This window comes from Homalodisca vitripennis, chromosome 5, assembly GCF_021130785.1.
Source record: "Homalodisca vitripennis isolate AUS2020 chromosome 5, UT_GWSS_2.1, whole genome shotgun sequence".
In the NCBI taxonomy this organism is placed as follows: Eukaryota; Metazoa; Arthropoda; class Insecta; order Hemiptera; family Cicadellidae; genus Homalodisca; species Homalodisca vitripennis.
In genome coordinates, this window is record NC_060211.1 from 138,465,290 (window position 1) to 138,480,166 (window position 14,877).

At 30.1% G+C, this 14,877-nt stretch overlaps 1 protein-coding gene across 1 annotated transcript in view; it reads left to right on the top strand.

The window, feature by feature from the left end:
* The window catches only part of LOC124362929 (lachesin-like), a 112,883-nt gene that overhangs the window by 71,647 nt on the left and 26,359 nt on the right, over positions 1 to 14,877 (top strand). Inside the window, exons 2-4 of the mRNA XM_046817825.1 lie at positions 2,803 to 2,900; positions 7,507 to 7,714; positions 13,316 to 13,474. Coding sequence (XP_046673781.1) covers positions 2,803 to 2,900; positions 7,507 to 7,714; positions 13,316 to 13,474 — 465 coding nt within the window. The remainder of the gene's footprint in view (positions 1 to 2,802; positions 2,901 to 7,506; positions 7,715 to 13,315; positions 13,475 to 14,877) is intronic.

The following is a 14,877-nucleotide window of genomic DNA, read 5'->3' on the forward strand; positions in this document are numbered from 1 at the left end:
ATAACTTAAAATAATATTAACCTTTTATAATCATTCTTATCATGTGTTTTTTTTTAATAATAAAAAATAATAAATTTTATTTTTGTTAGCACATTACAAAGCTAAAAATGTAACATAGAATGTTTAATAGTATTTGTACTTTAGAAGGAAGTATTTTTCCTTTTTGAAAATGGATTAGAGACACATCTTTTTAAATACACTCAATTACGGTATGTACCTTATGAGTGCACTTCATTAAGGCATAATCTTATAACATTCTCTGTACTAACAGGGATTTTAGGGATACAGTTATCATCCTTTCAAAGTAATCTACTACAAATTCCATTAAATCACATGAACCTAAGTTCTGTGAGAAATGCTATATTTAAGGGTTAGAGTTGGTTATACAATTATTACTCTTCCAAATACTTAATATGCGTAATAATTCTACAAGATGACTTCTCTTGTGTGTTTTGGCCCGTTAAGGAAACCACAATTCTCAGACGAGAATCAAGTCTGCATGTTAATTAATTGAACAGAACAGCGAACATTTGCATACTGTTAATAAGTCAACAATCAGCTTTGACGCTGTAGCAATTACAATGTTTGCCAATAACGTCGTATCTTGTTTACTGCTGAGTGAACAATGGATGACGTTCAACGCACTCCTATTGTTTTAGTTACAGATATACAAAAACTCAGATTACGGGTTGCAAGGTAGAGACCATGGGGTATTCGTTATCTCCGATTTTGGTTTATTCATGTATATTTCTTTCATACAAACACGATACTTGATTAAAGTAAAACATCAGTATATCCAATTTAGAATTCCTTTTATACAGTATGAAACCTGATTAACAAACAGTTGTATTTGCTTTTGTGACTGTGATATAACAACCGTTGTTCCTTTGTAAAATTAACCGGTTATATGTATTATCTTCGAAAGTAATTAGTTGGTTACAAGCATCGTTGACATTTTATACTTGATTGACATAACACTATAAAGAGGTCATCCACACAATTAATACGTGTGAAACTTTGCATTTAAAAAAAGGTTTAAGTTGATTTATATTATTTTGTTCTATAATTACAACAAAGTACATAAGGGCGAAGTAAACTGTACGTATTTTTCATTGACCATTTTACTTTTAACTTATTTTTATAAAGAAATATAGGAACAAATTGGAAAAAGTGTCTCAGAAGTGTTAAAATAGTACGAATAAAACAATTTATGTTTCTTCTTAAAGTTTCCCAACCCCTATGGTTGCCTACACAGGTGGTTTACTCTACACTTCCTATAAAACAACAGGATGGTTTTGGTGTCTGTTGAGACAGCACTGCTTTTACAACGTGTAGAACTATTGGACGAGGCTTGTTACGAAATTAGAATTGTCATTTTGTAACAACAGTGATTTTTAGTGTAAATACTCGTCCTTAAATTTATACAACTGAATTGAAAAAATGTATGTTGATGAAAGTTTGTAGCAAATATTGAATACAGGATTATTAATATCCCTGTGATATCGACTCGGCAGTCTAAATACGGTAGCTCTGTAAATTATAATAAATTTATTGGATACCTAGAAATTCATCATACAATAAATTAGCAATACTTTCTATGACGAATAATAGGTTCGCAAAGGCTATTTAAGGTACCACTATTGGTTTATTGGTGGAGAAGCGACTTTTAGGTTTTAGAATTATTTTATTTTTGACTAGGGAGAGAATTTATGCACAAAGTCTCTATGAAAGGAGTTGTGAACAATTCGATGGATGGTTTCCAAATTAAGGTGAGTTGTGCAAATCGCAGACTCAACTTTATTAGTTTCATCTGTTTTTTTCAAAATTCTTATTTGAGGATCTATTTTAGTCATTCTTATTCAATCAGTTGGCTGATACTACGAATAAAAGCTCCACAAGGAAGGCAATACTTGGAATTTTAGTGCCTGGCTGGCATCCACGTGGCACCGACTCCTGCTTCGGTGTGCGAAAAGTCTTGGCTGAATGCTGAATTTGTGTCCTCCATTATTTCGAATAACAGAAACACGCACAGTAGTTGTAGACGACATTACTACAAGATGACTCTGAGACGGCTCTCAATCAATGAATAGTGCATTATAAAATGCTGTCTTTGTGACTGTGCCTACAATGACGGTGTTATATAATGCAGTGATGGCCGCACTTACATTAAACGTGTCACTTACGTTAATTATTGAGCTGTGTGCGATATTGATTACATTTCATGTCGAGTAGGACTACTAGATATATACGTGCGCATATGTTGTTTAGTAAAGTAAGGATTGGGATTTGTAGAACTGTTCAGGAACACCATTGAATTTTTCTTTCTTCAATATTTGTAAGGTATAAATTCAGAAAGCTTGGAAACTTAGTTTCATAAAGAAAAATATCCATTAAAATAAATGTATATATTTGTATTTTTTCAGAGTTGTCATAATATTGAAACTATAAAAAAATTATCCATTAGGTAGTGAGTTATATTAACTTTTTAATGCACAATATCTTTTTTATTATGTAAAAGTAAAGTAGTTAAAAATAACAAATGATAATCATTATAAAACTAGGAAAATTATTTGAATGTTGAGTTAAAGTCCAGTTTACCTTCCTGTTTTTGCAGCGGCTGGTATCTGACGTTGTCTCAGACTTGACTCCTGTAATTTTGGAGTCATGTTCGCCTGAAGAGATCCAAAGAAAGTGGGCGAGGTAAAAGCTCAAAACGAACATTTACATCGTTTCAAAATCAGAGACACGTATAAATAATGTTCTTAATGTGTACTTTTCTGTGATTATAATTATTTTTTTCAGATCTGCCTATGTTTGGAGCACCCATAAACAACATCACGATTCCTGTAGGAAGAGAGGCCAACCTTGTTTGTACTGTGGACAACCTTGCCACCTACAAGGTATATAACAGTATTATATGTTACTTACATCACTTAAAACATTTTATAATAATATTAGTCATGCTATTATTACTCAATGTAAAACTAGTCCTTTATAAACAATTTTCTCGAAATACATTTTAAATCAGTAACTCGTTGTTCTAAGTTTCCGTTTCATTTGTTTAGTATAGCCTAAAACCAGCAGTTAGATTTTAGACAACCACTACACTTGTTTTGAATAAAATATAGTAATTTATGTTTGTAGTTTTATTCAAGCATAATGTTTTTGAAGTGCCAATCTCTCATGTTGACAAAATTAGTTTTAAGGTTTTGATTTAGAAATTATTATATGATAAAATAATCACAATAAAATCTACCCTATATTCTAAAGAGTAATAAATCTATGTTATTTAGTCGTAAGAATAATGTATACTTATTCTGTTCTATTCTCATTTTCATTCACAAATAAATATGCTTTGAATATCTTAACCTTTATACTGTGGATCTATACTCAGTATTCTCAACAGCGAGCACGCAATACTTGTCAGCAACAATCAACGTGTAAACTATATTTAATCATTCGTACATTTTCAAGTTATAAAATAACCAAATAACCTGGTTTTCTTTGAATCAATGTAGGATATATTATTTAAAATTTATGGATATATATTTCAACTTTTAATACATTAAACCTAACAAGAAACACAAAAATAATAAACAACCGTCAGACAACTAGATAAACATAAAAATGCCGGGTCTATGTAGATCTATTACATCACTATCTGATGCTCATTAAATATTTATTTACGGATGTATTCATTTATCATATATCTGTCAAGCTAAAAATAAATTATATCGTACGTTTGAAACATATTGATATACTCTCATTTCGACCTCAACCAAAACTGGCGTGAATTACGATTAATTCCCTTATTTCTCTAACAAAGGTTATATTTATAGAATATCAGTGTTTATCTCAAATACTACCATTAGCGAATACGTTTGTTTGTGAAGTTAAGACTCGGTAAACATTTTAAAACTAATAATGGTTACTGTCATTCAATAAAAAATATTACACGCAATATTCTGTGTTAATAGTAAATTGAAGAGATAAATTAATTAATCCCATTGACCAAGCCAAACCTGTTTTATTTCGAAATACACTGTATAGCACAAACACTCTGTGACTAATTGCATTATGTGCTTGTGTTAATAATTGCATTTTGTTCTGAGGTCTGAACGCATTATCATAACCTAATTTTGTATCGGAAAAGAGTTTTTTTTATTAATTAAGTCACAAAGTAGGTAGTAGTATTTATAGTCAGTATACAAATTTTGTAAAATATAACCTATATAGGACATTTTATGTTGTTATGTTGTTTTGTAAAGTTTTCTGGATTTATATTATAAAGGAAGTCAGAAAATGTGGAAAAAGACTCGTGGTGTGGTTTTTCGAAAGATTGATCAAAAGATTCGATTCCTGTTTATTGTTTCTGTGTTCACTTTATGAACAAACGGCCAAACGGGCTCTGCTAGAAGCTTTAAATGTTAAGCTATTGTCCCTCTTGACAGAGAAAGACACTAATCGATTTTAGTGACTTAAGCTCAAAAGGAAGGAAACTCTTAGTGCTCAAGTTTTATCCAGTAAAGTGATAGGAAGTTGAATAGTGAGAACGATTACTTTTGGGAAACCCGAGATGGATAAAAGAATGTTTAAAATTGTAATTTATAGTGTTTAAAGTGATACACTAACAACATAATACTAATATTTATATTATACCAGAATATTTTCACATTTGAAAGTACAGTGTCGCAATTAGAACTAAATCTAGAGAGAATTTCTTTTACAAAAACATTAATTTCTACATAGACAAGTAGTACAATAATTGCAATGCAAATCTTATACTATGTTAATTTATAAATGATTATTTTTCTGTATTTAAACTGCAAAACTACAAACAACTACGCTTGTAACGTACGCTTTTTATAGGAAAAAAAGATTATACATTTGTATGTTAAACAATACGTTACATGTTGCAATATCATATGATTTTAATAAGCGTATTTAAAATTTTCTTCTTCGCATCATGATTACCTATATCTCATAAAGGAACACACTATGATATAAATTTATATTTTTTTATAGAAATTAAGATGAGTAAAACATTTAAAGCTTATAGAACAGTTCATTTGTGTGATATTTGTGTGGCAGACAACAGATTGACAGGCAGACAGATATAACGTTTTTCCCAGCCTCCTTCACTATTATTTCTCAACCAATAAGTTATTAGTATGTTGGTGAGACATATCCTTAGGAGAGTGTTAATGATTTGAAAACTGTTCTAGTGTTGCCTTTTCCTTTCGAATGTTCTACTAAAAAGGTAGTTACACAAGAGGAAAGCATAAATTCAACTTTACGTTAGTTGCATAATACATATACAATATATTTCTGGCTACTATTAATACTAGCCAGAAAAAGGTGCAGTACCATTACAGGTCTTATCTCTTTACACATTTATTTTGTAAAATATGCTAGTGTTTGCTAAGTTGCAACAAAATATACTTTTTTACTTCTTTTTTACATCCCAAAACATTAAAACTAAATACATAACATACCAAATATTAATAATTTAGTAAAGAAAAATTTTTGTATATAAAAGTAATAACATTTTCTGAATTTTGTGTAGGATTTCACATGACCATAATTAGACGGTAACGTATGGATTTTGTTTAATGAAGATATATTTTTCTTACTTGAAAACACGAATGCAAGTTTAACAAAACATATTATTAACATTAATTTAATTATGAATTCAACATAATTAAAGTTGATATAACTGAGTAATGCTAAGTTTATATCTATATTATGTTTGTTTAGTTTGTGTAATGTCTTAGTAAGTTCATCACACGAATTTTAAATTAAGTTAAAATTATTTTATTCATATATATATATATATATATATATATATATATATATATATATATATGAATAACATATATAAATATAATAAATTTATTATATATACGGGACATTGAAAAGTTCTTTTTATTTGGTCATCTAAAATAATAGTGTTTACTATTGAATAACGACAATACATGTGTAAATAACATAAGAAGTAAATCAAATGTTCATTCATAGATAAACATAGAGATATATTAAAAAACGGACAAAGGAAACATTTTGAGGTCTTGACCCTACTTTAACTTCGACACAGCATATCTAAAGTACAATGAAAATTATTGGAAAAATCAATATATACAAGGCCTTTTCACTTAGCTGCCTCAATAATTAGGTAGATCTCGTTTGCAGTTTATAGGCTTTGTACATTGAGAATTTGTCACTGAACCAACAGCTTCCTCTAGAGCACTCTAAGCTCCGGTCTTTATCATGTCCCTGATTTTGTAACTACTCAGGATCCAAAATCAAGACCTCTCAGTCTTTAGGAGCTTGTAATTTCTGGAAGGCCCAGGCCTCTAGCAGGTCTTGCAATCTGGAAACTCTTAGCCTCTACACTCTCCCAGAGCCTGGCAGTTCTGACGTTCGAAATAACCCAGTCACTGGTAGCTCCCTGTCATCGGAAATTCCTGGCCCTTGAAACGTAACCTAGGACCATTCGGCCTCGAGTATACCTTTGCATTTGGCACCTCTGAGCTAGTTGCACTTTTCTTCTTCTGAGTGCACTCAGCATCTAAAACTTCCCGGCCTCAACCAATTATCAATATTTGGCAGACTTAAGCATCTGGCAGAACATAGCCTCTTGCAGCTTACTACCATTGGTAAATTCTGGCCTTTACCAACGTAATTTGGGACCTTTCAGACTCTATTCTCTGACAATCCGCAACTAGTCCCATGCTAGCTCCCACCAGTCGACGCTACCAATCTGAACTTCTAGAACTAGTCCAGTAACAGGTTCAATTAATTTTTTAAAATATATCCATCCACAATTTTTCTACATCAGTTGTGTAGGAGAATTCTTTGTCCATAGAGCTCCAAGCCGTTTGATCAGATTGGTTTCAACAATGAAATTTACCTTGAAATTCACTTGTAGAAAGTTCAAAACAAGTTAAGTTTTTTCGTTTACGGCTGTAATCGTGATTATACATAGATTAATACAAAATGTAAATAATAACTGAACTTAATTATCTTAGCTCTTTTGCTCGTAAAATTACTGTTAAATTTGTGTTAATTCATCCAGAGTGTTTTTTATAAAGAATTTACACAATTTATAAGTAGTTTCATATAATTTTATAACTTTATAATTTTTTTACTTTACTATAAGTGATATTTATTGAGATTGTAAGACATAGTTCACATTTTAATGTGCATTGTTAAATTCCATACGTTAGGGAGCAACACTAATTATTATTAGTAAATTTTATTTTTGATTAAAGTTATATTACATATACACATGAAATGTGCATGTATTACTTAAGTTTAATATTTACTAATAATAATTTCTACAAAACTACCATTCTACTGTCCTTAGTTTAACTATTTCAAACCAGGTTTAAAATAAAAGGTGTTTGCCTTCATCAATAATGAACTTTGTTATTTTGTTAAAGCTCGTTATAATTTGAAAGTGAGTCATCTTACTACATGAAATTAACCAAAATGTCAATGTAACAGGTGGCGTGGCTGCGCATAGAAACTCAAACGATCCTGACTATCCACACTCACGTGATCACGAAGAATCGGAGGATTGGCGTGACTCACAGTGACCCGAGGACCTGGAACCTCCACATCCGCGAAGTGCAGGAGTCAGACCGTGGCTGGTACATGTGCCAGATCAACACGGACCCTATGAAGAGCCAAGCTGGCTTTCTCAATGTTGTTGGTATGGACTTTCTATACATTATGAAGTTATTACCACAGTTCAACGGTGTTACTTTAACTTTGTTACGTATCCTTGACAGTTACAAATATCCATTATATGGAAAGTATACAGGAATTTGTATTGCTTGATGTGGAATCCCTTAAGAGGTTATTGGATAAACTGTTCTTAAAATTCATCAAGGCATAATGGTTTTTTGTCCCCACATGCGCATTACATAAAACAACAATACAGCGTTATTATTTGCCTACTTAAAAATGTACATTTATTGATATTATATTCCATTGACAAGCAGGATACTGAATAATTACGTTCAAATTATTCAGAAGACATATAGAGCATTTTAGACACATCCTGTTCTTTCCCAGATTCCTTGTAAGCCTTTGTGCAATTAATGTTTATAAAATATTTGAACTTGGCAATACGGTTGTACGTTATGAGGTTTTATGATAGTGTTATGAAATACAATTTCTACATTAAACTCGCAAACTATGTATAAAACGAATTAAATGTATTACAGACTATTAGAATTAAATTAAAATAACATAAACTTTGACAAAAATGAAATTAAAAACTTTGTAATTTTAACATGTGTTTGAGTATACATAACAAAATTATTCAAGTTCATTATTGGAGTTTTAACATTTAACCATTTCAAGTATTTTAAAACTCAATATTAGTATAATACAACAGAAAAAGTAAAAATGGAATAATTATAATGGTGAAAGATAATTGCATATTCAGTTCAATATAACGTATAAAGCATTTAAATACATTTTATGTGTGTATTAGCATTGTTTGCAGTACTATGCGTTTTTTAATGATTCGTTATTCCTAGTTTGCTAGGCTCTTTAATAAAACTCATGTTATTGCCTTTAAATACAAATTATATGTTGAAATATGAGTTGTGTGCTATAAAGAAAAGTGTTTGCAACAATTGCCGAGAAAATTCAGGCGTATATAATTTAGTAGTGCTTAAAGATTTTCCTATTTAGAAATTACGACTATGTAGCTCCGATGTTTCGGGAATAACTGAATTAATGATTTCCATGATATTACGAGAATGCCTAAGAATTAATCCATGTAGCCCTCATAGCTTTCATGTTCACGGGCGGATGCAACTGTTTTGGTACAACGAGGTACAGTTATCGTTCTATTTTAAGATATATTCCAGTTGCAATGAAGAACTTCAGGGCTGTTTCGGTGAATTTTAACTATCTGGCACCTATACCTACGAGTATTTAGAAGGTCTTTGTGCAGTACATATTAATATTTCCGGGCTTTATCCTTCTACTATTCCCGAAAATAATTATACCCATTTTCACCGCTGGTAATAACCCATGAATAACCTACAATGTTCTAGCGATGTTCTAGCGATGTTCAACGATAAAATGTCGAGTAAGGAATAATACAATCATATAATTTACTTTTTATTCGTTAAGTGATTCAAACGTATATTTGAACGTATTCTACATTTATTAATTTCAGCTATAATAACTTAATATTTAGTTTTATTTAAAATAAATGTTGGTTGTTTAATTTAAAAATAAACCAAAAGTTTCCTCATGTTTGTAAGAAAATATCAAATGGTTCGTACATTAACTATTTACTAACATTAATAACTAGATTGCCAAGAATGACAACTATTATTAAGAACGCCCACACTAACAAGCTCAACAATAAAATTTAAACAGGAAATTCCTCAATAAATAGAATGTGATTGGCACAACTAATTTACGTTGTTAACAACTGTGCAAAACTCAGCAAAACTTCTCTGACAGTGTTGAGACCCTAAATAATTGTGTAGGCACGTCAATCAATGTCTGCACCACGTTGTCAAACAGTTTAATCAAAGTAATACTTGTTATTTTATGGACTTTATAAGGTAAAACAAAATATGTAACGTCCCACTTTGTGTAATAGTAGGTGAAAACGTCAAAATATTTAATAATGAGAAACTTTCAAAATAAACTGTGTAAAATAAAATTGTTTCTAAATTTAGTTAATTAGTTTTGTAGTAAATAAAAATCAGCTAATTTAATCCGTGTTTTATCTATAAATAAACTTTTTTATGATATTACAAAATTATTTGGATAGATATTTGCAGTATTTTGTTATAATTATACCTCTTTAAAACCAACCTCTAAAGTTTAGTAGAGTTTCCACTTGACAGAAGAGGTAGTGATGGTTTCATTAATCAGGCAAGTACTTTTCAACAGATAACCACGCTTGATGAGGCAGTGAAGCATACACTGAAATGACTCATCCCTTGTCAAGTGCACTAATTAGGGAGAACTCCGCCCTCGCGGCCAACTGAGCAACTGCTCGTTATGTCTGAAATTATACATTTTACTTCTGTGGACACTGAACTGCTGAGTACTCACTTGAACAACTAAGTTTATGCTACTTCAGCTATAACGACACTGTGGCTACATTGCATTGCAGTTAATTCAAACAGTGTGTGCTTATGAAATACTTCGTAATTAGTCAAACCTTAGGCGATACTATGCTTTAAGCTAGGAGTATATTTATTATGTAGTTATTTATCTAAATAAATAGCAAAGTTTGCAAGTGTGGGAAGAGAAGCCAGTATTTTTCGCCGCTGCGACAGGTTCTTTTCTGTTTTTGTGTCTGTATGTCGCCGTAGGTGAAAAGTTTGACGTTCAGTAGACATATTTGGCTCCAATATTGATCTATTAAACAATATGGACCACTGGAAATCGGTATCAATCAATCCCTTATACAGGGAAAATGGCATGATTCCATGGTACAACTACATGCCATACATGTGTGGTGTGTGGTATTGTCCGCACATTATATCAAGTTTTTTTATGTGTAGAGCAGAGATTTATCTCAAAATATGATATTGTAATTTATGAAGAACATCCGGAAATTAGAAATAACCCTACCTTTTATCCTTTTATTAGTGTATCTCCGCGTGTTATTGTCTGCACATTATTTCGACGAAGGTGTATTTCACGTACAGTGGCGATCCTTAGCATAAAAGTTGGTTTATTGAATATAAATAAGCATTCGGACATTTTTACAATATCACATACTGGAGGTACAAGCAATAACTGGTAATGGACATTTATTAACCAAAGTAGTTGCTATAGAATAATATATGTATATAGTTTCTTGATTAGGTAAACAAGGAAGATTAATCTATAATACCGAAGATAACACAAATCTACTTACATTAAAACACCTAAAAGAAAACTATTTTCACTGAAGAGGATTTCTGAATCCTACAAACAGACACATACAACTTTTTTTGATGAATAATATGGATGCAAGTGGTGATAATTAGCTGAGCATAGTTACAAAAAAAATTTTTAAAACACTATACTTTTCGATATATTTAGTATTTAACCAACTGTTTCAACTATAGCAATTTTAGTTACAATATGAATGGTAAGGTATTATAGTAAGGAGAAAAATACACGTTGAATTATTTTGTATTTTATAATGTACAGACAATATTGTTTTAAAATAAAACAACAGTATGTTTGGAAGTCCTCGTACGGCATTTTAAGTATATTAAATAAAATATTTATCATGAAACTGGAATAAAGTAAAATAATGTTATGTGGAACAATTTTTTTTTTGTAATGCCTGGAGGGTTGGTGCAGAAAATGCATTAATATAAATAAGATTGCACCAGTACCTGACAGCTTCAGGGATATCAGTAGTGGTGCTATCCCACAGCTGGCCTTCCCAATATCACATTTCTTATATTCGGATAGAACTCAGTCTCGCGCAAATTCGCAAAAATATTGGGGTAATACATTTAGTTCTCAACCTTAAACACTATTTACAGCGAAAAATTTATAAGATGTAAAGAGTAAAAACCTAATTTACATGTTAAATATAAATTTTTTTTTCAATATTGATTCCTTATTTAGATTTTAAAGGAACATTACAAACGTATATGTAATATACTCAAATTATATAGTTATTAATATTTCTTATTATCAAAAATAAAATAAAACAATTATTACAACCATTTTTAGTTGTAAATAATACAAATAATAATAAATAATATACAATACAAAATTACTTGAATGGGTCAAGTGAAATATAAAAAATTATGTATAAGTGTTGTTAAAATTGATAAAAATGAAAACTCACAAATACCTTCAATTTAAAAATGTATCTATTTTCACTATAGTCTTTAAAATAATAAAAAAATTTAAAGACAGCGCTAAAGAGTAATAGCTGGTAATGAATGTAAACTGGTCAGTGTAAGTCAAACTTTTCCAATCTAAAACTGTCTATTTTCATTAACTGGTATCCTCCGGCGCTTGTAATCTGTTTACGGTCCGAACAGTCTTGTTAACTGCAGTGCTTGAAAGTGAGCTTTTTGAAGCTAACTGCTATCGTACGCATAAAAATAAACGACATGTACATATTTTCATAACAAACTGATCCTTGACGTGTAAAACAGCAATGATTCTCATTTTAATGAAAAGAGAGATACACTAGAATAATAGCCCCCTGACCTATATATTTTTTTAATTGCGCCTTTGCCCATATCACATAAAAATGTAGTTTATTACGTATTACTTGCCTAAAACATAAGGTTTTGAGGTTACCATCTCCTCCTGTCTATTCCGTTATGATTATTATTATAGCCTAGGAATATAATGAGTGTAGCGGGATAATAATATGTATTGTCAAATTCCATCTTTATATATATATATATATATATATATATATATATATATATATATATATATATATATATATATATATATATATATAACTTTTACTTATGACAATGAGAGTAAATCCTAATTCTAGTAATGTTTCATATTTTCAAAAGTATCATATTTTGGAATATTTCACAATAGCAATAGCCGGTAATAATATTACTGCTATAAAATCATTGTACTTGATGATATGAAAATTGAAAGTGGTTTTATGTTAGTTATTTTATTTGTGACGTCTCTATTTTTATTTTGACATTTAATTTTCTACTAAACATTATTTATGCTAAACATATATTATTGGAGATTAATATAAATCAAATAGAAAATAATGATGTTCGTTTTAGATTAGCATTGAATTAATCTTTATTTATTTACAGTTCAGACTATTTTATTTGTGTTATCTTTAAGAGGTAATCTATTGTACAATATACATATATGTGTTTTATTAATTCACGTAAAAACATTAATATTGAAACGGAAATTTATTAAATAAGATAACTATGATTTAAATATAACATTTTCATATTCTAAAGAACACTATGCATTTAAAGGAACATTAAATATAATATGGTGCCGATCTGAAATATTTTTAAATATAAATTAATATTACTTATTATACAAAATAAAAAACTTTTTTTTAGTCACACAGATATCTTAAAACTCCATAAAAATAGGCCATGTTATGTTCCTTGTTTTGTATATGTTCGTATTAATTTTTTTACATTCTTCGGTATACCAAGGTTCCAGCCTAAAGACATGTAACCAACTACTGTTATGTACTACTACTGTATTTTAAGTAAATAAAATAAACTCAGTTACTTTATTAATACATTGGTTAAAAGGATTAAATGTAAGAAGAAACATTATAAGGATAAGATATGGATTGTTATAGTTCCTCCTGATATCCTGGACCACCCTACCAGCACCGATATGGTGGTGCGGGAGGGTAGCTCAGTCGCCCTCACGTGTGCAGCATCAGGCTCTCCTAACCCGTCCATAGTGTGGCGTCGTGAGGCTGGGGAAGCTATTGTTCTAAACGATGGAACCCAAGGTACTGCAGTATCATTTATTTACTATATTTCAATAAATATTATTATACAAAATTGAGTTTGTTTACTTATCGCAGCCATACATGTTAATAATATTTAGTGAGTTCAAGGTTAAAAGACTTTACTTTCGGTCACATAAATCGGGAATGTATCCCTTTGGAGCTACAGAATTCCCAGTTAGCGTAAAAACATTTTAATAAAGTGGCACTTGTATGTCTGAAATTGCTAATCACAAATCCCTTGTCTAACTAACTCTCAGGAATTTTAGAAATACTGGAGAAATATGTAAAATATGAACTAGATTTGTTAAGTATTTATAGAAGTAATTCATTGGTTATATATATTTGTAATTCAGATTTAATTCTCTAGGTTTCACAAGAACAAAATTTAAATAAAATGGCTTTGCAGCTTTTTGTAAACTTGTAACGATTAAGAGATACAAGTCGAACTCAATTTTCACACTATTCATCATTTTCAAAAAGCTTTGAGTATTACCTTAACTTGGCATAAAATTATTATGAAAATATTGGTTTTACTTTAAATAAGATTATTTCCCTTTCAATACTTATTTTATTTACAAACAAATGAAAGAGGACTTTTATAATTATATCGAAGGTTTCGTCCTCTGCATAACACTCAATTTTTGAGCAACAAGATTCATGATTTAATGGTTGCATTTTACGATAAAAGCCATTTGCTCTTCCAACTTTAACTAAGTAAAACATTAATTTGGAGGTCATTGTTTTCTGACAATTAATAAATTTTGTCACACGTGGGGCTGGAAAAATTTCTTTCCTAACTTTCTGATGACTGACTATATGTTTGTCCACACGATACCTTAATAACGAACTGACATATATACTAGAAATGGTTTATATATCTTTATTTTTATATGAGATACACAATTTTCAATTGAGAATATTCGTGATAAAATGGTTGCATTTTAAGTTTAAAATCATTTTCTCTCCCAAATTTGACAAAGTAAAAATAATAATTTGGGGGATATTATTTTTTTAATGGTAATGATTACTTGGTTAAGTTTTACGTTACAAACCATTTGCTCTTCTAACTTTGATTAAGTAAAGGAATCATTTGTTAGGTCATTATTTCCTGAGCGTTGACGAAATTTGTTACTCGTGGGGCTGGAAAAGTTTCATTTCTGCCTTTCTGACTGTCTAAGAAACAACGAGGTTGTGGTGCATATAAATCTGTGGGATTTTTCTAGCGTTAGTGAATATATTTACAATGATCTTAAAAATAACCGCAACGAGAAAGTAGGGAAATAAATACGTTTCTATAAAAACTTAGTATATTGGTGAGAGATTTTAACATGTGACATAATTATACATACATTGGTATGCCTATTCCAACGAATCTGACATTAATTTATGATAACATGGTATAT